Raw genomic sequence first — 27,100 nt, forward strand, 5'->3', positions numbered from 1 at the left:
ATATATATATATATATATAATATTATTAATACTGTTTTACATGTAATTGGGAAATAAGATATACAGGCACTGGGGCATAGAGATCCACCTGCCCTACTGGAAAAGTCAAAGGGGGTATGGGAGAAGATATGGGAGAGAGCAGATTGGAGGAAGGGATATCCTGTGGGACTGCTATTTTGGGGTGGTGGGTAGGGGAAAAACAGGGAGAAAATTTGTAACTCAAAATCTGGCGGAAATGAATGATGTAAATCAGAAGTTAATAAAGCATTTGAAAAATGAAAAAAGAAAAAGAAAAACCTGGAAAGAGTTGTACAAACTGATGGAAAGTGAAGTGAATAGAACCATGAAAAACCAAAAAAACCATTGTACATAGTATCGGTAACATTATGCCATGATCAACTTTGAATGACTCAGCTCTTCTCAGCAACTATCCAAGACTCTTGAAGGAAAGTGCTATCCATGTTGAAATAAAGTAATGATGGACTCTGAATGCAGATCGAAGCATATTTTTTCAACTTTATTCTTTCTTGTGCTTTTTTCCCTACTTGATCTCTTTCTTCTTTCAAAACTGTGACTAATACGGAAACTTTTTTTTACATAATAGCACATGTATAAACTATATCACACAACCTACTATTTTCAGAAGAGGGGAGGGAAGGGAGAAAAATTTGGAACTCAAAATCTTGTAAAATGAATTCTAAAAATATGCTTGACATGTAACTGGGGTAAATATTATTAAACTTTTTTAAAAGTAAAAAAAAAAACCCAACAAAAAATCATAAAAAAAAAAAATAAAAATTAATGGACTACCTGAAAGCCATGATAAAAAAAAAAGAGCCTAGACACCATCTTGCAAGAAATTATGAAGCAAAACTGCCCTGATATTCTAGAACCAGAGGGCAAAATAAATTGAAAGAATTCACTGATTGCCTCTTGAAAAAGATCCCCCCAAAAAAACTCCTAGGAATATTATAGCCAAATTCCAGAGTTCCCAGATCAAGGAGAAAATACTGCAAGCAGTTAGGAAGAAACAATTTGAGTATTGTGGAAACACAATCAGGATAACAAGATCTAGCAGCTTCTACATTAAGGGATCAAAGGGCTTGGAATATGATATTCCAGAGGTTAAAAGGAGCTAGGATTAAAACCAAGAATCACCTATCCAGCAAAACTGGATATAATGCTTCAGGGGAAAATATGGTCATTCAATGAAATAGAGGACTTTCAAGCATTCCTGATGAAAAAACCTGAGCTGAACAGAAAATTTGACTTTCAAATACAAGAAGCAAGAGAAACATGAAAAGGTAAACAGGAAAAACTTATCAACGTCAAACTATTTACATTTCTACATGGAAAAACAATCATTGTAATTCATGAGACTTTTCTCCATATGAGGATAGCTGAAGGGAATATATATGTATACATACACATACATGTATGTATAGAGAGTGTATGTATGTATAAATATATATATGAGTGTGTGCATATGTGTGTACATGTATACACAGACAGAGGGCACAGGATGAGTTGAATATGAAGGGATGATATCTAAAAAATAAAATTAAGAGGTGAGAGAAGAATATATTGGGGGAAGGAGAAAGGGATAGATAGATTAGGATAAGTTATCTCATATAAAAGAGGCAAGAAAACACTGTTATAATAGAGGGAAAGATCAGGAAGGTGAAAGGGAATGGGTCAACCTTACTCTCACTGAATTTGGTTTAAGGAGGGAACAACATACACATTCAATTGGGTATCTTATCCTACAGGAAAGCAGAGGAGAAGGGGATAAGAGGAGGGAGGATAGAAGGGAGGGCAGATTGGGGGAGAGGGCAGTTAGAAGCAAACACTTTTGAAAAAGGATAGGATCAAAATAGAATGGGGGGAAGGATAGGATGGAGGGAAATATAGTTAGTTTTTCACAATATAACTACTATGGAAACGTTTTGCATAACTACACATGTACATCCTACGTTGAATTGTTTTGTCTTCTCAGTAGAGGTATGTGAGAAGGGAAGAAGGGAAAGACTCTGGAACTCAAAGTTTCAAAAACAAATGTAAAAAAAAAATTTTTTTTTAACATGCAACTGGGTAATAAGACATACAGGCACTGGGGAATAGAAATCCATTTTGCCTTACTAGAAAGTTGGGGGGGGGGAATGGAGGAGGATACAAGAGAGAATAGATTGGGGAAAGGGATATTCAGTAGGCTCGCTATTTTGGGGTAGAGGATAAGGGAAAGATGGGGTGAAAAATTTGTAACTCAAAATATTGTGGAAATGAATGTTGAAAACTAAAAATAAAAACAAAAGAGTTAGATAGCAGGGGAAATAAATATATTGGTACCATGAAATAACCAGAGTTATTAAGCCAAGTCAAGCTGTAGGGCAGTAATTTACTTAGCTCAATCAATCAACCATCATTTATTAAGAGCCTGCTATGCACTGGACAAAGAGCTGGGGATATTTAAATAATTTGTACTCAAGGACTGCTTCATAATATAGAAAGATATTTCTGTACTTTAAATGGATATTTAAATGGGTGGCATTATTAATGCATCCAACAAATTACAACAACTCAATTTATAATGTGCTTTAAGATTCACAAAGTACTTTCTTCCCATAAACCACGTAGGTGGGTAGTACAATAGTAAGAAACTGAGGTTCAGTGAGGAAGTGACTTGCCTGAGGTCACACAGCAGGATTTAAACTCAACTCCCTCATGATTCCCAAATTCCGTACTTTCTACCACTGTACACTGGCAAAAGGGGGAGAAAGGGATGAAATGAACTAGATTACAGGTAGTACAAACCATTACTGCTACTTTGATCACCATTTTCCCTCAAACCTCTGTGGTGGCAGACCAGAACCCCATGTCCAATAGCCTAGGAATAGCACCACCTTGCTTCCAGCCTGTCCATAAAGCTGTTGTGTAGGGAAGCAAACTTTGCCTCTTCAGTAGCCACAGCTACTGGATACGTAGGAAAAAAAGTTCTTACCACCAAATTCCTTGCTATTGTTAAATGGTTTAAAGTAAGGGATATAGTTTCATAAACAGAACTGATACTAAAGATTAAACATCCTCCTAAGGACCACTGGTTCTTTCTATCTGCCCTATAACTCAACCCTCCTACACGTACTATCTTTTTCTATTAGGATGTGAGTGCTTTGACTGCAATGACTGGTCTTGCTTTTTCTATTCATATACCCAGCCCTCAGCACAGTGCTTTGAACATAGTAAATATTTACTAAGTGTTTTTTCATTCATCCTCTAGATCTCATTTTAAAAGCATAGTCTTTCTAAGTTCTAAGCCTCTGATGATGGTAGAAATTACTTGAAGGTGACGGTTCAGAAAGGAATCTAAGATTCTTTACGATTATTTCCTAACATTAATGTGCTCTGGCAATTCTCCACACCATATCCTCCTCTCCACCTCCTCCCTCTTGCCCCTTCACCCTACAACTCTCCCCAAAAAAGAATCAATCAAATTCTGAGCATTATCAGAAATTATACTAGAAGCAAAATACATATTGCCCCCATGTACAAAACGGTGGTAGGTATACACCTAGAATACTGTGTGTAGTTTGTAAACAGATATGTGACATCTAAGATAAACATTACTGGGTAGGACTGTCCTACTTTGGGAATTCAATTCTACTTCTACCCATCACTTCTATTAAAATAAGTAATAAGATATTCCAGAGAGAAGAAGGAAGCTACTTTGTTCTCCCTCTACATGTGTCAGTGTTGTTTAACTGTACAAACCCATCTATCATGTTCCCAGACCATTGCCACCTCAAATTCTCAAAGCACTACAGAACTGTCTATTTTTCCTTTAGATATAATAACAAAAGGTAGGTGAGATAACAAGGTCTCATAGACCTCTGCCAATTCAAGTGTGTTGTACTTTTCCTCTGTTATTGTTATCTCCTCAACACCAACTACTACCAGTTATTCTCCAATTCTTCATTAGGTCTTTTTTTCCCCTTTCTTTTGAACCAGAAGAAAATCTCAAATTTCCTCAAAGAAATGACACAATTATTCGGAGCTTAACATGCCCTAATCCTCCACTCACGATCATAACTGACGAAATGCCATACTTTTCATTCTTGAAAAAGCAAATCTCTAGAGTTTAAAATGTATGACTTCCAGGTCTCTGTCATATCTGCCCACAATAACTGCCATTGTATTTGTCAGTTACTTGAAGAAACCTACAAATCCACCAGCCAACTAGTCAACAAAGAGGTAGTAAGGTCTTATTATGTGCCCAGCACTGTCCTAAAAACTGGGAATGAAAAGAAAGGCAAAAATACTTTCTGTACTCAAGGAACTCAGATTCTAAATGGTGAAAAGAAACATGACAATAATAAGGTACGTAAAAATATGCAGAGTACATAGAAGGTAATCTGAAAGGTGAAGGCACTAGAATGTAGGGGGACTTGAAGAAAGTGGGAAGACTTTGAGCTGAATCTTGAAGGAAGCTGAGGTGCAAGTGAAGAGGGAGAGCATATCAGACACGAAGGATAGTCAATGTAAAGACCCACAGATGGAAGATAAAATGTCACGTCTGAGTAACCAGGAGATTGTCAAGTGTGTGGAAGGTAATAAAAATCAAGAAGACTGGCAAGGTAGGAGGGAGACAGGTTGTGAGAAGCTTTAAATGACAACAATGGACATTGTATTTGATCCTGGAGGTAATAGGAGCCACCAGAGAGGGGGAGGAGGGAGGAAGAGAACAAGGAAAGAGAGACAGAGAGACAGAGGATATGAATGTGTGTCTGCATGTCTGTGTCTATGTGTGTTGATCTACTCTAGGAAAATCGCTTTGGCAGCTTAATAAAAGTTGATTACAATAAATAAATACACAAGGCAAGGGGACCAAATTAGGCTACTATGATATTCAGCTAGGTAGCTCAGTGGATAGCAAGCTGGGCCTGGACTCAGGAAGACCTAAATTCAAATCCAGTCTCAGATACTTACTAGCTATGTAACCCTGGGCAAGTTAAACTATTTGCCTCAGTTTCCTCAACTGTAAAATGGGGATAATAGCACCTATTTCCCAAGATTGTTGGGACTGAAGATCAATGAGATATCAATTGTAAAGTGTTTACCCTGGTGCATGTCACATATTAAGTGCTATCTAAATATCAGCTATCATTACTATTATACTCTAAAAGTGATGTGGGTCTGAACTAGGATAGAATCAACAAGACTTGTCAACAGATGGATATATGAGGGAAGAGTTGAAGAAGACATCAAAATTGTGAGACTAGGAGAAGGAGAGGACGATAATGTTCTTGACAGTAACAGGGAAGTTACTGATGGAAAACAAGTGGTGGAGGTCTTTGCCTGGGGTGGCCTGTGGGAGTCAGATAGTCACACTTCCCAGAATGTTTAAAATTTTAAGAGTGCTGGGGCGGCCAGGTAGCACAGCGAGTAAGAGCACCGGCTCCAGTGTTGAGAAGACCTGGAGATTGAATCCCAGGCTCAAACACTTAGCATTCACCCAGAAACACCTGGGCGTGTAACCTTGAGCAAGTTACTTAACCCCAATTGCTTAGGGGCGGCCAGGTGGCTCAGCGAGTAAGAGCACAGGCTCCAGTGTTGGGATGACCTGGATCAAATCCAGGCTCAGATACTTAGCACCACACCCAGAAATAACTGACCGTGTAACCTTGAGCAAGTTACTTAACCCCAATTGCTTAAAAAAAAAAAAAATTTAAGAGTGCTTACCCTTTTCTCCCCTCCCTCTAATCCTATCACTCCCCCAATCCCCCACTCCCAGCCACCTTTTTTTCCCCTGAACTATGATCAAATCAATTCCACCCTTGTTCTTGGATGGGATATGTCATTCTAGCTCCTAAGGCTCCATTCAGCAATTTTCACTAATTTTCAGGACTAAAAGGCACTTAAATGGTTACTATGTCTATCTGTGTGTCTCTCTATATAGTTATTATAGCCTGTCTTTAATAGAACAGAAACTCTTTGAGGCAGGAATTGGCTGTGATTTTTTTTTTCTTTTTGGAGAGGGCAGGATAGGACTACTGGGGTTAAGTGACTTGCCCAAGGTCACATGGCTAGTTTCTTTTGTGTGTATGTGTCAAGTTTCTGAGGCTGGTTGTTTACAACTCAGGTCCTCCTGACTCCAGGGCCAGCACTCTACTCAATGCGTCACCTAGCCGCCCCAATTGGCTTTGATTTTGTATTTGTATCCCTGCTGTTTAGCACAGTACTTGACACATAGTGTAATAATTAATAAATCTTTTTTCGTTCATTCACTATGTCAGTCATGATGTGTGGGGAGGAAAGAGATAAAGGCAGGGGTAGCATAATTTTGGTGATTGTTACCTAGATTGCCTATAATTAACAAAAAATTCTTAGGTGAAATCATGCATCAGCCAACTAAAGAAGAAAAGCCTCCCAAATGGTAGATACATTTACACCAAATTGATTTATAAGAGCCAAAAGGACGTTAGTTTTTCCAGACCGATTAAAAAAAAAAAGGCTATCTGATACACTGCAAAAATTAGAGAAACTTTGGAATGGGCTCTGAAGTTACTAAAGGGACAAAATCATATAAAATCCTTAAGAATCTTTCACTGACATATTAGAATACTTAAGCTAGAGTCTTTCATAAGTTGTAATGGCTTTATTTTAATACATGAAATTAAGTTAAGCACCCTAACATTCACTCCAGAACTCCTTAATTTTTATGAACTAACTATATATATATATATTTTTTTTGGATGGGGGAAGGCAGGGCAATTGGGTTAAGTGACTTGCCCAAGGTCACATGGCTAGTAAGTGTTAAGTATCTGAGGCTGGATTTGAACTGAGGTCCTCCTGACTCCAGGGCTGGTGCTTTATTCATTGCGCCATCTAGCTGACCCCCAACCAAATATTTTAAATGAGATTTAAAATGTATCAAAGAATCACTATTTCCATAATGATTTCTCCCCAAATTAAGTTCTACTACCTTCCAAATAATCACGTACTCCTTGATATTACTCAGACCCTCAAAGACTTAAGTATCCAAATGACCTTTGGAAATGACTAAGGATCTGTGATGTGGCTTCCTTTTTTCTTGGATGAAGTATGGTAGATAAGTAAGTCACATCCTTCCCTCCTTCCAATCTAAACCTTTTAAGAAAGTATGTGACTGCCTGCTTTTAGTCAATTTCTCCAAACAGTATAAATAGTAAGACAATAAGTAAGCCTTCTTTATGGAAGTCCACAAATCCAGTCCAATTTGTTGTAATTAATTTTTGAAAAGTCACTACACCATTTTTGTTTTTAAAATATTCTATCCAGAGTATGGAGTCAAAATGGTGGATTACTAACAATCAAGCTGAACTCTCTCAACATTCCCCTCTAAACAACTTCAAACTAACACCTGTAATAGTAATGGAATTTAAAGATCCCCCTGTATTGGCTTGGTTTTTGGACTGATTGTATTAAAACTCAAGAGCTTTTGAATCCCACTTGTGGGATGGACTTGTTGACATGAAAAGAGAGGGCTGAACTGGGAGCAGCTAGTGACGTGAATTTAGAGAGGTACAAGCAGAGAGAGAGGCAGAAGAATTTTTTGGAAGCAGCATCGTGGAGGCAGAGACAGAGAGGACTGCTGAGGGCCAGTTCAAACTGCCCAGGACTTTTGAGAGCTGCCACCCAGAGCTGCCAAGGACTGAGGAGACATGGCTGGCTGTTATGCTGGTACTTTGTCTGTTTTGATGTTGTTTTGCCAGATTCGTCCACTGGTGAAGGACAGTCCTGTTGTTGCAGAGGTCCCAGAACCTTGCTGCTGGTTCAGGTGTCCTGAGACTGTTCTGCAGACAGAGAGTGAATTGCACCCACTGGGGAAGGCCAGTGCTGTTGTTGCAGAGGTTCTGGAACCTGGCTGCTGGTTCAGAAGCCCTGAAGAAGGATTTTCTTGTTGTATGTTTACAGAAATCCTGGAAGAGGGTTTTGAGGGGTCCTAGGACTGGTCTGCAGACAGAGAATGAATTAATGAGGACACTGGCAATGTATCTTGTGGCCTCGCTAAGCTTTGTCTCCCCAGGAAGATTGCAGAGAACTTGCCTTGGATCAAGATGAAGAAAAGACTTCTCTTTGGGTATTAAATGCTGTGCTTGTTGTAATTCTGGGGTAGATGGCTTCTTCAGTTGTGATCCAAGGGTGGGAAACTTTTGACTTTTTGTGCTCTGTGATTAACCAAATGAATGTACTTTGCTTATGATTGGAAAATAATCTCCATTTGAGAAGAGGGGCTTTGTGATTGACTAAATGAATGTACTGCCTAGGGGTGGAGTAGTACTTGGAAATTATTGAATTACTCTTGGTGAATGCTGTATTTTGAATTATGCTATATTTTGATTTTCTCTGTTCTTAATTTGTCACTGAATAAAATGGAGAGCAGCTATGCTGGTATTTTGAACCTTGGGAAGTTGCCTTTGCTTGGCATTACAACACCTCAAATCAAATTTTGGAGCAGCACAGTCAAGGAAAGGTCAGGGTGATCTATTTTTCCAGTCAAAGAAAACTCAGGGGGTTGGCAGGAGTTTGTGACACTGAAGTGGAAAGTCCATACACACCTCGGCAACAATAGCAGCCACAGGAATTTTGTAGGCTCTCAGCCTAGAGATGGTAAGGAAGTTGGACAACTGGTCAGAAATAGATTATAGGGGAACCATTACTGGCACTGGGTACAGGTGGTACTTACTGGCAACTCTACTGCCCATTTGCAATTCTGGGTTGCCTTGGAACTGCAAGTTGGGCAAGGGGTCAGTCACAAGGGAATAGCTGGCCTGGTTGCAGTTCCAAGGCAAAGAAAGTGATAGCATTTGTGGATTTAGGGGATCAGGGACCATTCCTAGATAAAGATCAGAGTGTAGACGAGGAAAGTAGTGATCATACCTCTTCCACTACATCAAAGAAAAATGCTAATTGGACCCAAGCCCAATAAGAATTCCTGGAAGAGTTAAAGAAAGATAAGAGTAGAGGAAAAATTGAGAAAAGAAATCAGAGTGATGCAATAAAATTATGAAAACAAAATTAACAACTTAGTAAAAAAAAAAGACACAAAAAAATACTGAAGAAAATAACACCTTAAAAAACACAATTGGCCTAATGGAAAAGGTATTTCTTAAAAATCAGAATTGTGTAAAATGAATATTTTAATTATACAAAATTAAATAGTCTTTGCACAAACAAAACCAATGCAACCAAGATTAGAAGGAAAGCAGAAAGTGGGTAAAAAAATTTTTATAGCAAGTATCTCTAAAGAAGGCCTTATTTCTCAAATATACAGAGAACTGAGCCAAATCTGCAACAATCTGAGATGTTATCCAATTGATAAATGGTCAAAGGATATGAACAGGCAGTTTTCAGATGAAGTAATCAAAGCTTTCCATAATCATACAAAAAATGCTCCAAATAACTATTAATTATAGAGAAATGTAAATTAAAACAACTCACACCCATCAGATTAGCTAATATCACAGAAAAGGAAAATGATAAATATTGGTGGGGATGTAGAAAAATCAGGAAACTAATACATTGTTAGAGTTGTAAATTGATCTAATCATTCTGGAGAGCAATTTGGAACTATGTCCAAAAGGCTATAAAACTGTGCATACCCTTTAATCCTGCAATACCACTACCAGGTCTGTATCTCAAAGAAATTTTTTTAAAAAGGAGGGAAAGGATCTATATATACAAAAATGTTTATGGTAGCTCTTTTCGTGATGGCAAAGAACTAGAAATCAAGGGGATGCTCATTTTTAAAAGAAAAAGAGAAATGATGAGCAGGATGGTTTCAGAAAAACCTGGGAAGACTTACATGAACTGATGCAAAGTGAAGTGAGCAGAACCAAGAGAACACTATGCACAGTTAACAGCAATATTGCACAATGATCAACTGTGAATGACTTAGCTAGTTTGATCAATACAATGATCCAAGACAATTCTGAAAGACTTATGATGAAAAATGCTATTTACCTCCAAAGAGTCTGAATGCAGATCAAAACATATTTTTTTTTAACCTTCTTTATATTTTTTGGGGGGGGAGGGGGTCCTGTGTTTTCTTTTGCAACATGGTTAATATGCAAATATGGTTTTCATAACTTCACATGTATAATCTATATCAAACTGCTTGGCTTTTCAAGGACAGAGGAAGGGAGGGAGAGAATGTGAAACTCAAAATTTTAAATAAATGAATGTTAAAATTTTTTTTACATGTAATTGAGAAATATTTAATGAAATAACAATATGTTGGGGGGAAAAGAGAAAAAAAACTCTATACCAATTGGGGTCAATTTTTCTTTTTAAAACTAACAGAGAAACAGTATGGTATAGCAGATAGCTAGGCTGTTTCTGTTAGGAAGAACTGGGTTTCAAGTCCCACCTCTGATGACCCTAGGCAAGTCATTAACTTCTCAGTGACTGACGGGAGGAGTTAAGGAAGGAAGAAAGAGAAGAAGGGAGGAAGGAAGGAAGGAAAGAAGGGAGAAAAAGAAGTATGATGAAAAGGAGGAAGGGAGGTAATGAGGGGGAGAGGAAAGGAGAGCAACAAGGAGGAAAGGGAGAAAGAGAGGGAAGAGGGAAGGAAGGAGAAAGAAAAGGACTTCTACTTTCCATGGAATGGGGAGATATTTAAACTTAAGAGAAAAGCTTCTGTTTTTTACTCTCTTCTTTACCTTTTTTTCCCCTTTTAATGACCTACATTTTGGCATTCTCCCATGCAAGGTGAGGGAAAGGCATAATGTATACTCTGGAAATAATAAAAAGGGACAACTAGGGAGTGTGACATAGAAGCCAATATCTCCACTACATCTATGTGCCCCCAAAGCCTGGGAACCAGATGATTATAGCAACAGATGGATAAATGCTATTTGATAAAAATAAATCAAATCAGTACCACCTTTTAGACCTGTAACAACTCATGGGCTGCAAACAATTAGTTTGACTGGTAAGGCAGAGAATAAGTTAGACAACTTGGGTAGAATTGTCATTTTTATTATAAACAATCAAAGATTTCTAACAGTTGAAATAATTTTCACTTACCAATATACATGTCCCAGCAATGAAAGTGTGAAGCAAGCTGAATCACCAAACTCAGTAACAATATCATCATGGCTTTTCTGCTTATTTAAAACTCCACCAGATAAGATCTGTTCCCCCTCAGCAAGCCTTAAAATAAAACACAAATTTAGGCATGAAGTCATAAATTACTGTATATAAAGACATCTTCTATTATCAACCTCTGCTAGAGATAGAAACAGATAAGGCAATGGTCTGTCAGAAACACACCAACCAGCACTATTTGACTCTTATCCTTAAGTAGGTTAGGTAACCTGAGGTATATAGCTCTTCTGGGCATTTAGAGATGAAAAGGGACGCAGGTATTGTTTAAAATAATTTTTTTTGCTACCTTTTGTTTTTATATCACCAAAGTTTTTCCCAGTATGACTCTTTCTCCACCTCCCAGAGTCATCCCATATAATAAAGAATATTTTTTAAAGAAAAGAAAAAGAATGAAAAGTTAGCAAAACCAATCAATATACTGAAAAAGTTTGAAAATATATGTAGTATTTCACACCCATGAACCTCTAATATTTGCAAAGGTTTGGGGAGAGGATATCTTCTCATATCTCCTCTGTGGGACCAGGCTTCTTCTTTGTAGTTTACCAACATTCACTTTTATTTTGCAGTGGTTATTTATTGACATTATTGTGGTCACTGTGTATATTATTTTCTTGGCTCTGCTTACTTCACTCTGCATTATTTCATGTCTTTCTGTATTTTTATTATTTTTTAAAGCATACCACATTTTGTCTAGCCATTCCCCAACTGATGGTTATTTACTTTGTTTTCAGCTCTTTGCTACTACACAAAGTGATGATATAAATATTGTTGTATAGATGGGTATTTTATACAGGCAGGTTTTTTCAATTTTAGGGTTAGGGGAGCATATTCTTTATTAAATTTAAGTTTTGTCTCTGAATAAAGAACAAATCAAATTAATAATAGAATGTTAGACTCCTGGAGGAGGTAAAGACACTTGGTCCCAGCTTGTTATATAGCTAGAAAGTGACAGAGGCAGGATTTGAACTTAAGTTACCTGATTCTAAAGCTAATACTTTGAATTTTGTGAATCTATGGATTTTTTCTAGGTAGCACGTACACACTGACCAATATAAATTTTATTTGGGAAAATAATTAAGTGGTACTATATTAAAGAATGATGAGGTACTTAGCAGTTCTATGATTTCATGAAATAGGAACATGTACTAAACAAAACTAAATGTAATTTCTTGACATTAAACAAGTAATAATCAGCTATTTACTTAATATTTCCTTGAAAACATGATTCATCCCTATATCTAAAATGATGGAAATAATAAATTTAGGAAGCCACAGAGACTGTCAAGTCCAACCTTTTTATTTATAAATGAAGAAAATGAGGGGCGGCTAGGTGGCACAGTGAATGGAGCACTGGTTCTGGAGTCAGGAGGACCTGAGTTCAAATCCAGCCTCAGACACTTCACACAGACACATACACATACACAAACTAGCCATGTGACCTTGGGCAAGTCACTTAACCCCAAATTGCCCTACCTTATCCCCTCCAAAAAGCAAAAAAATGAAGAAACTGAGCCCAGTTCTGTTAGTTACACAACTAAGATTTCCCTATTAAGTTATACGTAGGAATTTCTTAAAGTAGTGGTGAATGAGAAAATAGGATTCTGATTCCAATATAGGTTTGTTTACAATAGGAAATCAGGGTTCATAAAGGTATTAAATTTTAAATTTACTTTTAAAAATAAATTTCCATCACGCAAAATATTTCTAATTACTAACATCTATTCTTGACTAATCCACTTAACCCATCATAACTATAAATATATAAACTATATATAACCATTTAAAACTATAACTATCCTAACATAAAGGATGGCAATCTATTATTATTTTATTTAAGATTAATTTCTTATTATTTGAACTGATTTGAATATAAATTAAGAATGTCTAACCTGGGATTTTTGCCTACAGAATCAATAAGCAAAATACATACATACATAGGCTTTGAGAATTTAATTTCTTTTTTTTTTTTAAGCAATTGAGGTTAAGTAACTTGCTCAAGGTTACATGGTAAGAATTTAATTTCTTGATGCTTTTTTGGAGTGTTGACTCATTGAGAAACTTTTGATGGAATATTATTATACTGTAGGAAGTGATAATATGAAGAAGACAGTGAAGCATGAGAAGACGTACATAATTGATATACAGTGAAATAAGAACAGAAAAACAATTATATAAAATTATTACAACAATGTGAATGGAAATCACAAAAAAGAGAAACGCTTAAAAAAAGAGAGAAAAGCTTGGCATTGGAGAAGAGATAAGAAAACGTACCTCCTTTGCAGAGGTGGGGAACTATGGATATGGCACATTTCATAGGTTGTTATATTCTGCTAATGTGTTGGCTACTTTTGCTCAATACAAATTAGGATGGATAGAAGAGACTAAGAGGGATAATTGAAAATGAAGATAATGCAAAAAGAAACTTTTCAGGAATTTTTTAGATTCTTTCAGTTTTCTTTTTTTAAGTTATCAGTTTAGTCTACAGACAAATGCTTGTGTTCTTATCAGTATGTATTTCTTAGGGGGTCCATTAATAAACCCTCAATGAATCTTCAAAAATGATTTAATAGAATTTATACTCTTGGCTATCTCCACACATAAAATGGAGATGGTCACAAGTCACAAATGCTACAGTTGGGTAAATTAGTTTAAAATGCACAGGAGTATTAAGAATCACCATACCACCTCCCTTGCTTGCTAGGAATTAAAAAAGGGTAATTTGTAGAGAATTGTCTCCTACCTACCCTCCCCTAGTCACAGGGAATGGTTTGAATACATAATATTTATTAGCCCCAAAGAGGCACCACCCTGGATGTGCAGGCAAGTGCTTATTTCCAGGTTTACTCCATTAAGTCCATATTTGAAAGCAAAGGTAATGTCACTTGTGAAATATCATCTGGAGAGTCAGTGAGAATTCGTTAATTGTAGATTAAATTCCGATAATTATTGTTGTCATATTACCTTTGCATTCCAATAAAAACACTCCAATTATCTCACTAATTATTCAAATACAACAAAGTTTTAATACAAAAGAATTTGGACAGTAATATCGAATTTATAATAACGAGCCCTGACAACACAGTGTTCTGCCTAAATATATAGCATTAATAGAGGAAAGTTAGCTAATTCACTTACTTGCTGAGGTCGATGCAACATTTTGCAAGTAGATATTTACACTGTGGTGTAGTACAACTGTGTCCCTTCAAGAGTCTATACGCTTTATATGCCTTTCCTGAGCGATAATAACAGGTTGCCAGTAAAAACAATGCTTCTTCTGAGTGTACTGAAGGGAAAAAAAATTCAAAAAGTGGTTATCATTTTGTCTTCAACATCAAGAAACTGCAAGAACTAGATTCCATCTGACAATAAGATAGAGATCACTCACTAGTAACTAAAAAGGAAGGAAAATAAAGCAATTATTTAATACAAAAACAGTTCAGAAATTTCAATGAGTATAAAACAACCTAGTACAACAGAGTAATTACTTTTCAAAAGGATAGAACAAAAACACAGATCCAACTCTATCATGCTTCTACTCAAGAGTCTTTAATGGCACAAGAGCTAAAATCTCAAGAGGAAAGAATGAAAAAAGTAGGAATGAAGGGGAAATGGCCCATCTGGGTTTCAGACAATATTATGAAGCAGTAATTATCAAAACTACTTGGCAATAATTAAAAATAGAAAAATGGATCAGTAGAAAAGACAAATAAGTTATGAGAAACAACTGAATGCAGTAGCCCAATATTATCTGGGAAAGTAATAACTATTCAATAAGAACTAATGGAAAAAACTAGAAAGCAATTTGACTACAACAAAAGTTTAGACTAGCAGTTTATATTATACATCTAGTAAGTTTCAGGTAAATATGCTACCTAGATATAAAAGGTAATTATACACAAATTGGAGAAAAATAAGAAATGCCTTTCACAACTATGGGAAGCAAGAAAATTCTTAACCAAATAAGAGAAAGAAATGATTATTTAAAGGCATGTCTTGAACCAGCTGTGATGTAAAAAGGCATCAATAAAGTTAAATAATTATAATAATACTTAAAAAATGGAAGACGAATAACTGGAAGAATATTCATTGTTCATGCTGATCCACATCAATATAATAAGAAAATTAAAATAACTTAAATTAATTTGTAGAATTAATGTCACCAATACTGACTGTCCCATAAGCATACCACTTCATCTTCTATCCTTTGCACAGGCTATCCTTTGTGCCTATAACGTATTCCTTTTTCTCATTCTTTGATGAGTCACTTCATTGATTCTCATTCTTTGAGACTTGATAGGAAACAAGAGGAAATGGCCCACAGGCCATTAAGGTCTATCAAACAAATCACCAATACTTTTTAAAAGAGACAAAATAACAAGATTCATTTGAAGAAAGAAAAGGTCTAGCATATCTCAAGAGAAATAAAAAGATTGGCAGAATAAATTTAACTTAATTTGTATATTTTATCACTTACAATCATCTCTATATCTTGTCTTGTTAAGATCTTTCGTACTAGCCATAGTTGTGAAAGATAATTTTTACATTCTCCTCTAACTTTTTAAATGACGTGACCTTTTACTTTTTTTTTTTTAAAGCAATTGGGGTTAAGTAACTTGCTCAAGGTTACACGGCCAGTTATTTCTGGGTGTGGTGCCAAGTATCCGAGCCCAGATTCTATCCCCCAGGTCATTCTGACACTAGGAGCCGGTGCTCTTACTCGCTGAGCCACCTGGTCGCCCCGAACTTTGACTGTTTATGGTATAAATGATTATCTAACTCTTTGCTGTTGATCAGTAGTGACTGATCAGTAGTGTCTGACTCTTTGTGACCCTGTGGACCAACTATCCATGGGGTTTTCTTGGTAAAGAATATTGGAATGGTTTGTCATTTACTTCTTCAGTGAATCCAGTAGATCTTTTTGTCAGGTAATCAGAAGTTAAGTGACTTGCCCAGGGTTGCACTGGTAGGAAGTGTGGATCTGAATTCAGGTCTTCCTGACTCCAGGCCCAATGCTCTATTCCGAGCCACCAGCTGTTTCACTAACTAGTTTCTGCAAAATTGTTTTCCAGTTTTCTCAGAAGTTTTTGTCAAATAGAAATGGAGTTCTGGAAATGTTATTATGAAGTTGTATTCATTAAAATTATCACTTTCAGAAATAGAGAAAGGGTGGCTAGGTGGCGCAGTGAGTAAAGAGCCGGCCCTGGAGTCGGGAGGACCCAAGTTCGGTTCCGGCCTGAGACACTTAACACCCATACAAAAATACTAGCCATGTAACCTTGGGAAAGTTACTTAACCCCAATTGCCTTCCAAAAGCCAAAAAAAAAGAAATAGAGGAGCGGCTGGGTGGCACAGTGAATAGAGCACCAGCCCTGGAGTCAATAGGACCTGGGTTCAGATCCAGCCTCAGACACTTAACACAAAAAACAGCCGTGTGACCTTGGGCAAATCACTTAACCCCAATTGCCCTCCAGAAAGCAAAAAAAAAAAAATTCATTTTCAGGTCGCTAGGTGGCGTAGTGAGTAAATAGCCGGCCCAGAGTAAGGAGAACCTGAGTTCGGTTCCGGTCTCAGACACTTAACACCCACACAAAAAAAACTAGCTGTGTAACCCTGGGCAAGTTACTTAACCCCAATTGCTCTCCAAAAGACAAAAAAAGAAAAAAAAGATAGAAAAGTAGCTTAGTAGAATTGACTACATAAGCATAATCCACAGAAGCAATCAAACACAGTAGCCCACAAAATTTCTAGGAGTGCTTCCTATTTAACAAGACTGGCTGAAGAAACTGGAAAGCATTTTAACGGAAAGTAGGTTTAGACCACCACTTATACATAAACCACAACAGTGTAAGAATGTCATTATGTGAAATAAAGCTGGAAAGGAAGAGAAAGAATGCATGGAATGAGAAGTCCAGGAAAAGAACCTTGAGTAACACTCCTTGAGGATAAAGCAGAAGAAAAAGAGGCAGAGGAAAAAGAATGAACTAGCCAAAAAGACCAAAAAGGAAGTAAGGTAGAAAGGGAACTGAGAAAAGCATTTTTTAAGCTCTTAACAATGAGAGGGACACTAGAGAAACAAAGACAAAAGTGACAGTTATTGTTTTCAAGAAGCTTATATTTTAATTAGACAACATATACATAGATGAATATATACAAAATACATATAAAATGAAGGCAAGGGAGTTTGGGAAAGGGGGGGGTACTAGCAACTAGCCAGGAAAGGAGTCTTCTTTTATGAAGGTGGTACCTGGTCTAAATTTTTTCCCCCCACTTTTTGGAGGGGCAATTGGGGTTAAGTAACTTGCCCAAGGTCACACGGCTAGTAAGTGTTAAGTGTCTGAAGCTGGATTTGAACTCGGATCCTCCTGACTCCAGGGCTGGTGCTCTATTCACTGCGCCACCCAGCCACCCCACCAATCTAAATCTTTAAGGAAACCAAGCATTCCAAAGTGTAGAGGTGAGAAAGAAATGTATTATAGGCACAGAGAATAGCCAGTGCAAAGGATAGAAGATGAAGTGGTATGCTTATGGGACAGTCAGTAGGCACAAAGAAAAAGGTCACCTTTTCCTCAGAGACTGGAGCAAAGGACAAAAGGAGTATAAAGATACAAGAGTTTTCATGTATAGAATAGAGGGATAGGAGGGAGTTTTTTTCCTAGATTTTTTTTTCTTTCAAATAGGAGTTAATATGATTTGCTCCTAAAGAGAAAGGCAAGAGACCATATAGGACGCTTGAGAAAAGAGGAAATCTAAAGAGTCACCAAGGCAGGACAATAAAGTCTCAACTGAGCAAGAAAAAAAGGATTGTCATGCAGCAATAACATCTCAGCCAAACTGGATTAACATGAATCTGAGGTGAACATAGTTGGCACAGATGTATGAATTCCTTAACTGTTCAGCACCAAAGAAACAGGAACAGATACAGTAGGTATTGGGGGTAATATAGGGTTGGAATCTAAATTGTATCTGACTCTTTGCGACTCCATGGACAATACTTTCCAAGGAGTTTTCTTGGCAAAGATACTGAACAGTTTGTCATTTCCTTCTCCAGTGAATTAAGGAAAACCAAGATTAAGTGACTTCCCCAGAGTCACACAGGTAGTAAATGTCTAAGGCCAGATTTAAACTCAGGTCTTCCTGACTACAGCCCTGGTGCTCTATTTACTAAGCCACCAAGCTACCTTCTGGAATCCAGGGTAAAGCAGAGTTAATAATATAGTGTAGGCACAATGAAATGAGAAGACAGAGGAAGATAATGGCTATAGAGGCATAGTTCTGTGGTGGATATGGATAAGACCTAAAAGGAAAAAATTATTTTTACCTCAGTAGATAGTGATTGTGAATCACAATGCTAAGGGTAGCAAGAGGTACAAGTTTGTTAGTTATAGGATAAAGAAAATCATCAGGTCAATATGAAAATGATAGTGTCAGTGTCCACAGGTGTCCACAGTGTCCACTCTATACATTGGGAAGCTGGAAATATAGTTGGCAGGTAGAGGTGGCAAAGTATTGTGGCCTCTCCTCTGAATCAGTAAATATCTGGTGCTTTTGTCCCCAATGATTGGGATCCCATTCAGCAATGGCTACATTCCCAATAGAAGGTACCTTTTTCAAGGAGTGAACTCCCCATGCCTTAATCTTGGGAAGTATAAACTCTCTAATAAAGTCCCTAAGACTCAAGATCTTGGTTGGATGCAAATTTCCTCTGGTATATGCCAGAGTAGCCAATTAAACTGAGGAAGAATCTTAATTCCCTTAGCATAAGTGACCATCTAATAAAATCTATATACACTTAGTTTGTCCTCTAAAACTAAAACTTTATTTTTAATTTTTTTTTAAGCAATTGGGGTTAAGTAACTTGCTCAAGGTTACATACACGGCCAGTTATTTCTGGGTGTGGTGCTAAGTGTCTGAGCCCGGATTCGATCCCCAGGTCATCCCGACACTGGGAGCTGGTGCTCTTACTCACTGAGCCACCTGGCCACCCCTAAGCAATTGGGGTTAAGTAACTTGCTCAAGGTTACATGGCCAGGTGTTTCTGGGTGGGTGCTGAGTGTCTGAGCCCGGATTCGATCCCCAGGTCATCCCGACACTGGGGCCAATGCTCTTACTCGCTGTGCTACCTGGCCGCCTCAAAAATAAAACTTTTAATCTATAAAACAAAAAGTAATAAAACCCTCATCTATAAATTAATCTATAAGATTTCTGCCACAAACATTTCTTCTGATTCCGACTAGTAACGACCAGAAGAGAGCCTGAAATTGCAAATAATATTAAAGAGCAAATCAAATTTAAAACAAATTGATTACATACCTTCAGCATACAGTCTTTCTGCAAGGAAAACTGCATCTCGGAAAGCATAGTGGTTTAGTGCTTGCCATATAGCAGCCTGCAGAGGAAAAAAAAAAGACCTCTAATATCTTGAATGGTTTATGCATATTTTAAAGAGCTTATTTATTTTCACAGTGACTGCACTTAGCAGAGCAGTTAAAGGTTGAATTGGACGTTTCAAATTAGCACCCACAATTCAAGCAACGGCAATATTTGGCTACCTAGTAAATTTGGAACTCAACAGGATAATAATACTAAACAGAAGGCTCTACCACATTCACTACTGTCAGCTCAATGCTACCATTATTCAAAGGATTAAAGGAACATTGAAAGTTATATCTATTTGTCTTTAATTCTCTCTGATCCTTTCCCTTCTTAGTGGCTAACCATAAACTCACTAATTCAGACTATTTAAGATACTTCAGCTAATTTGTGAGGAAATTTGAGTAAAAATTATATATTGAACAGATAATTTATAGGTACATATATTACTCAATTTAGCTTGTCCCAGTTTTAACACAGGGATCAGATTTCTACATTTCCCTTTGTCATCTGGCGGGTTGATCAGTTTATTTTATATTACTCCACTCAACAATCTTATCAGTTCCCATGGACCCTACTACCTTTCCTGCTCCAATCTCACTTCTCCAACAGTCTTTCAAGCATCTTGAATAGGATGTACAGTGACATCTTAAATTTAATATGTCAAAAACAGAACTCATTTTCTTTCCCTCTAAACACTCCTGCCCTCCTACCTTCCCTATTATTGTAGAGGGAAATGTCATTCAGTCCCTCAGGTTAACACAGAAGTAATCCTGGATTCATCACTATCTCTGACCTCCCATATCTAAGCTGTTGCCAAGGTCTGTTGATTTCACCTTTGCAACATCTCTCCAAAACACTCCCTTCTTTCTTACACAGCCACCAATCTAGTTAATGCAAGCCCTCATCACCTCACAGCTTGATTATTGCAATAGCCTGCTGATGGGTCTGCCTGCCTCAAGTCTCTCCCTACTCCAATCCACTCTCTATTCAGCTACTAAAGCGATTTTTCTAAAGTAGAGGTCTGGCTATGAGGTTCCTCTACTCAATACACTTCAGTGGTTCCCTATTGCCTCCAGGAGCAAATACAAAAAGCTTTTTGGTATTCAAAATCCTTTATAACCTAGCTCCTTCTCCTACCTTTCAAGTCTTCTTATACCTAAGTTCCCAGTATGTACTATTCAATACAGTGACATTAGCCTGCTGGATGTTCCACAAACAACATATTCCATCTCTCAGTTTCAGGCATTTTCTTTGTCTCCCATGGCCTGGAATGCTCTCCTTTCTCAGCTCCCATCACTGACCTCCCTGGCTTCCTTTAAGTACCAACTAAAATCCTACTTTCTATAGGAAACCACCCCTAACTCCTCCAGTGCCTTCCCTCTGTTAACTCCTATTCATAAGGTATATATAGCTTGCTTTATATATATATTTGTTTGGATATTGTCTCCTCCATTGGATTGTGAGTTACTTGAGGGCAAGGAATGTTTTTTGTGTCTTTTTGTATCGCCAGCACTTAGCACAGTGGCACATAGCAAGTGCTTTAATGTTTATTGACTGAATCGTATGCTAGAATGGCTTTAAGAATAGGCCCAATGACAGACCATACTATCTGTCATCAGACTAGTTTAGGTAAGTTGAGAGAGGCTCATTACTACACTGATAATAGGATGATAAGCTTTTCAGATACATGAATCTTGAAGATTATCTACTAAGTTAACAGTTATGAGCTACTTCAGTGAAAGGTTTATCAATGCTGATGCAAATGCAAATTCTAGAATATTACTTTATAGCTTATAATTAGGACTTTTAAACTGCTACATCTAATGGTCTTTTCTCAGTCCTCAATACCCCTGACCTTTTCTTGTGACATGGAGACTACTGATCCCTCCCTTTCTGCTTCCTTCTGCTTCTACTCCTGCTCCTTTTCACTTCCCTTCATTGGCTCTTCTTCCTCCTCATGCCCCAAAGTGGGTATCTCTCAAGGATTGTCCTTATTCATCTCTAGACTCTTCTTCCTGCTCAAAACCCTTTCAGCAGCTCCCAACTACTTATAGAATAAAACCTAATTCCTTAACCTGACATTTAAGTTTTCCATAATATGATTCTAACAAACCTTTCTAACCTCTTTTTCTCATAATACTCCCCTTTTCCCATAATACTCCTCATTTACATAGTCTACCTTCCAACCAAATTTGATCATTTACTGGTCTTGAATCTGTAATGTGTCCAGTGCTTAAACCACATAACTTTTCCCATGTCAGCCAGGTGAAATTCTTCCTCTTCAAGGACCAGCTTGGAGGTGTCCTCTTCCATTAAGTGTCCCTCCACTTCCAATGTGCTCCTTACCTTGCTCTTATCATATACTTATTTGTGTACATGTTGTATCCCCAGCACTAGATTATAAATATTTTTTTTTAGCTTTTTGGAGGGTAATTGGGGTTAAGTGACTTGCCCAAGGTCACACGGCTAGTTTGTGCGTTAAGTGTCTGAAGCCAGCTTTGAACTCAGGTCCTCCTGACTCCAGGGCTGGTGTGCGCCACCTAGCCACCCCAGATTATAAATTTTTTGAGGACAAAAACTGCTGTTTTTCATCTTTATTTTCTCAATTATCCTTAAACAACGTAGGTACCTAATGAAATTTATGTTGCACCACTGTTATCTCCAACACTCAACAGTGACTTTTATATAATGGGCACTTAATGCGTGCCAAACTGAACAGAATTCATCTATTTTCCCTGATAAATGGTATACTCCTTTAAGGCAGGGATCCTGTCCAATTCATCTTTGTACTTTCTGCAATAGCTTTCCCAGCATATAGTAGGGGATTACTGAATGCACACAGAATCATTCTAATTCACAGGTTCTCTAAATCACCTACACTGCATTCTGCTTCCCATCCTCCTCAGTGTATGGTCACCAGTTTGCATACACCCAAACTTTAGTCAATCATTAAACTAACACTTCTGAAACCTATAAGAAGCTTATCTTTGGGGGCAGCTAGGTGGCGCAGTGAACAGAGCATTGGTCCTGTAGTCAGGAGGACCTGAGTTCAAATTTGACCTCAGACATTTAACACAAAAACTAGCTGTGTGACCTTGGGCAAATCACTCACCCCCAACTGCCCTCCAAAAAGCAAAAAAAAAAAGAAAAAAAAGATTATCTTTTCAGTGAGGAGAGAGTTCTGGAGAGAGACTAATTTCTTTAAACAACTCTGTCTACCACATAAAGAGAAATGTAGCCCTGTACTTGCACTTTGCCTTAAAAGACAAATTGTCAAAGCAGTACTTATGCATTATCATTAGACATTTTTGCAGCCTTAAAAATGAAAGCTTAAACCTAATACCCATGAAAAAATTTTAAACAGTCTTCTTTCTGGGAGTAGGTGACCAGAGAAGGAGGTAATAAAAAACAAAACTAGGCCTCTAAGTACCTGTAGGGTTAGGGGAAAAGGGTTAGAGTTGAAGAATACTGCTAGCTTAAAATGGTTCTAATTGTCTCACAATGTGCTTACAGGTTTCAAGAGAAATTTTACATATAAATGACCTACAAAAGCAATGGGGGAATAAAAATCCACCCCCCCCCATTCTCCTTCCTTGCCCCACCCCTCTCCCCAACAATTGCCTTTTGTTCCCTAAGTAGGAATACTCAGAAACTGATCTCCTAGTACAGAAGAAACCTTCTCTTATGCAACTGGAGGATTTAAAAATTATTAGACCCTCAGAAGCAACTAGCCAAACCCTCTTGCCATGCAGGTCTCTAGGTCCCTATATCTTATCTTTGAGGTTGAGAAGTAAGAACTATAGTGCTAGGGAACCAGGAAATGTTTTAGACTTTTAAGTTACTCAGAACAAATTCTGCCAGTTATAAAATTGTGGGAAGTCGAAATGGCATTATTCATAAAACATTAAAGCTGGAAAATGGTCTTTGATCATTTAGTCCAACCCCCTCATCTTACTAATCCCAAACCAAGGACCACAATGCTAAATGCCTCACCCAAGGTCTTCCAACTGCTTGCTTTACTGGCAAGACTGAAACCAGTATTTCTATGTTCTGTTCTAGTCCTTTTTCCACATTATGCTGCCTATCTTTCAGGTACATTATGGTTAGATAGGCTTTTATGACCTGGCCTAGGAACCTAACCATAGTTTACTACATACTGTTTTCATGAGAAAATGTATCCTGAGTTTCAACTAACAATTTACAACCCACCCCTAGTTAATCAGGTATAGCTTGTGATACAAAGTTTTCAAGTAAAGATACTGTAAGTTATTAATGATAACATAAAAAAAACAGCCACTCTCTTCCTTGGTGCCACAGCATTAAGTCCCAAAATATAGAAAGTAAAAATGTCAGGAGGGAAATTGGGAGACATTTCGTTTTCTGGCACAGTTTTCTATACAACTGGAAGATATTAGCAATCTCCTTGATAACACGGTAAAAATTTTTGGAAAACTCAAAACACACACACACACACACACACACACACACACACACACACACACACACACACACACACCCAGAGGACAGAAAAGTTAGTCTCCCAAATTAATAGAATTTAGGGAAACTAAATTCTTTGGGTTTATCAAAGCTTGATATGTGAGTATATCCGGTTCTGTGAACAATGAACTAATAATTAGTGGAAGACAGCAATTCTTCCACTACAGGTGGTAAGATCACTGACTCTTATTAGATGACAGACTGGCCAGAGGTGAGCTTAAGGATTAGGATGTAGATAAGGTACAACAGAATTGTTAAATACCCCGTATCTATATTAGGCTATTAGAAAATAAGCTCCTTACTAGGCAGGGACTGCCTTTACTCCTATTTGTGGACTACAGAAGAAAATCAAGACACTGTGTTGACTGGGTCCACTACAAATTTAAGTCACATAATCTCAATTGGACTCACACTGAAGCAAGGCCTTCTACACTAATTGATTCACCATCCCAGTTATCACAGAGACTTTCCCCAATCTTTTCATCCCTCTTTAGACCCTCCCATGGCTCTCCCTCCCCTTTCAGCAGAGATCCTTGCCTCATACTTCATAGCTAAGAGTCCCTCACTTCATATCACTTAGATGCCTTCTACCACTCTACCTCTACTTTATCCTACTACTTTTTAAACCCAGTTTCACATTGAAGAGGTGGCCCTTCTCCTTGACCAGGCTAATCCCTCTGTATGCACAAGCAATTCCATTTCATTTGTCTTTTCCAGCATATTGACCCTTCTATCATCCCCATTCATTTATCTTCAATCTCTGCTGACGATTATCAGATTTACTTATCCAGTCCTAACATCTGTCCTAATCTCTAGGCATGCATCTTCAACTGCTTGTTGGACAATTCAAATTGGATGTCCCATCGATATCCAAAAATGAACTAATTCTCTGCTCTCTGCTATTCTCCCTACTGTGTGTACTTTCACTGGTCTGTCCTCCATGCCAGAAATTCTTTCCCTCTCCATTTCCGCCTCCTGACTTGTTTGCCTTTCAAATACTAGTTCAAATCCTATTTTCTTCCAGAAACATTTCCTCATCTCCCTTAATACTACTAGTGCCCTCCCTCTGTTGACGAACTCCAGTTTAACCTATCTTGTTCACACATGGTTATTTGTGCTGTCTCCTCCATTATACTGTGAGATCCTTGAGAGCAGGGACTGTCTTCTGCCTTTCTTTATATTCCCAGCACATACAGTGGGCCTGGGGTATTAAATAAATGCTTACTATCTTAAATTCAACAAAATAAAACTTAGCTCATCTTTCCCTCTGAAGCTTCCCTGTTACTGTCAAGGGCACCACCATTCTCTCCAGATGTCATCCTCAACTGCTCACCCCAATCCCATCCAACCTTCACTGTTCTTCCACTGCCACCACCCTCATCACCTCACATCTGTACTACTTCAACAGCTTTCTGGTTGGTCTCTCTCCAGTCCATCCTCCACTCAGCTGTCCAAAAAACTTCCTAAAGGGCAGGTCTGAACATGTCATCCCACTATTCAATGAAGTCCACTGGGTATTGCCTTCTGAATCAAATATAAAATGCACTGTTTGGCTTTTAAAGACCTTCTAACCTCCTCCCTATCTTTCCAGTCTTACCATTTACTCCCCTCTATGATCCAAGAAAATTGGCCTCCTATTCCTCACAAAGGACACTCCATCTCTCTACTCTTTGCATTTTCACCTACTGTTCTCTGTGACTGGAGTTCTCTTCTTCATTGCCTCCTGGCTCCCTTAAGTCCCAGCTAAAACCCCACTTCTGTGAAAAGCCTTTCTCGATCCCTCTCCTCCCTACTCCTTAACTAGTGTCTTCACTCTGAGATTACTTGCAATTTATCCTGCATACATCTTGTTTCTACATAGTTTTTTTTAATTGTCTTCCCCATTAGGCTGTAAGCTCCTCTAGGCTGGGAACTATTCTTTGCTTTTCTTTGTATCTCTGGCACTTAGCACAGTGCCTGGTGCACAGCAAACACTTAAATCCTTGGTGACTTGATTTAACTTGCCCTTATACCCCTAGCAACTAGCATAACTTTTTTGAACACTGTAAGCAATTCAAGTGTTTGACATGAATGGAGAGAGAAAAGCAGTGTGGTAAAGTGCTATGGTCTCAAATTAAAAAGTGGGAAATGTGGTCTAACACAGGACATTCTTCTTGTAATGACTCTTAAAAATATACTTTCTTTTCTTGGTCAGACCTATGCTTAAGAAAATTATTTTGGCAGTTGTGTGAAGGATGGAGGAGAGTGGGGAAAGAATAGAAGGAGGGGGTACAACTAAGAAGTTGTTGGAATAGCCCCAGGCTTCAAATTAGAATCCACCAGACTTGGCAATTGATTGGAAAGGGGAGGGCAGACAAAGGGAAAAAGTCACATAAGTAAGACTCCTACAGAGGATCATTCACTCAAATGGCTTGTTGACTTGTCTCATTGACTGGTGAGTGAAATGCATTAAATACCTATCTTTAGGATAAACATTCTCCTTATATTTGAACTTCTGCCTCAAATTTATTCAACTATTCTTCGCAGACAGGAAACTGTGCAAGAAAACTAACACCAAATTAGCTATAAAAATGCAGTCTGTTACTTTGACTAGGATATTTATTTTTTTTGCAATTCTAACTTGACAAACACCAACAAATACAAGAATTTCCACACAGAACAGAAAAGCAGAATATGGATGAAACTGCAAGTCTCCATCAAGCAGTCTATTTTTTTCAGTATATACAATAAATTCAGCATAATAGTTATAAAGTTATCCCACTTGTCAGTGTTTTTCTCTGAACCTCTCTTCTATGCATACAAAAACCCAAACCCATATTCTTATCATTCTTTTCTTCTTTATGCATCATTATCATTATGCTTCAGTTTGGCTTCTCATCCAAACTTCTAGTCATCCATCCAGGTCATCTCATCATCTGTCTATGCCAGGTGAACTGCTCTCCCTCACCCCTACCCAGGGACCCTTCATAAAACACCTGAGACATGAATTTCCATACATGGGCCTTCTGGAATCCATGCCTTGAAGAAGTTAATCCACTTATTATATATATATATATATATATATATATATATATATATATATATATAT

The 27,100-nt window shown here is 37.7% G+C and overlaps 1 protein-coding gene across 5 annotated transcripts in view; it reads right to left on the reverse strand.

The window, feature by feature from the left end:
• CDC27 (cell division cycle 27) overlaps positions 1-27,100 on the reverse strand; it is a 106,407-nt gene that overhangs the window by 49,326 nt on the left and 29,981 nt on the right. For 4 of the 5 annotated variants that reach the window (XM_069076220.1, XM_069076219.1, XM_069076218.1 and 1 more), the window contains exons 2-4: positions 19,453-19,528; positions 14,278-14,425; positions 11,062-11,187 (exon numbers count right to left, since the gene is read on the reverse strand). In XM_069076220.1, coding sequence (XP_068932321.1) covers positions 11,062-11,187; positions 14,278-14,425; positions 19,453-19,528 — 350 coding nt within the window. Of the gene's footprint in view, positions 1-11,061; positions 11,188-14,277; positions 14,426-19,452; positions 19,529-27,100 lie in introns of those variants that run through there. The other variant, XM_069076221.1, reaches the window with a different exon arrangement.

Source organism: Petaurus breviceps, unplaced genomic scaffold, assembly GCF_028583685.1.
Source record: "Petaurus breviceps papuanus isolate PSGF00001 unplaced genomic scaffold, PetGlider_PUasm1.0 90925, whole genome shotgun sequence".
Taxonomy (NCBI): Eukaryota; Metazoa; Chordata; class Mammalia; order Diprotodontia; family Petauridae; genus Petaurus; species Petaurus breviceps.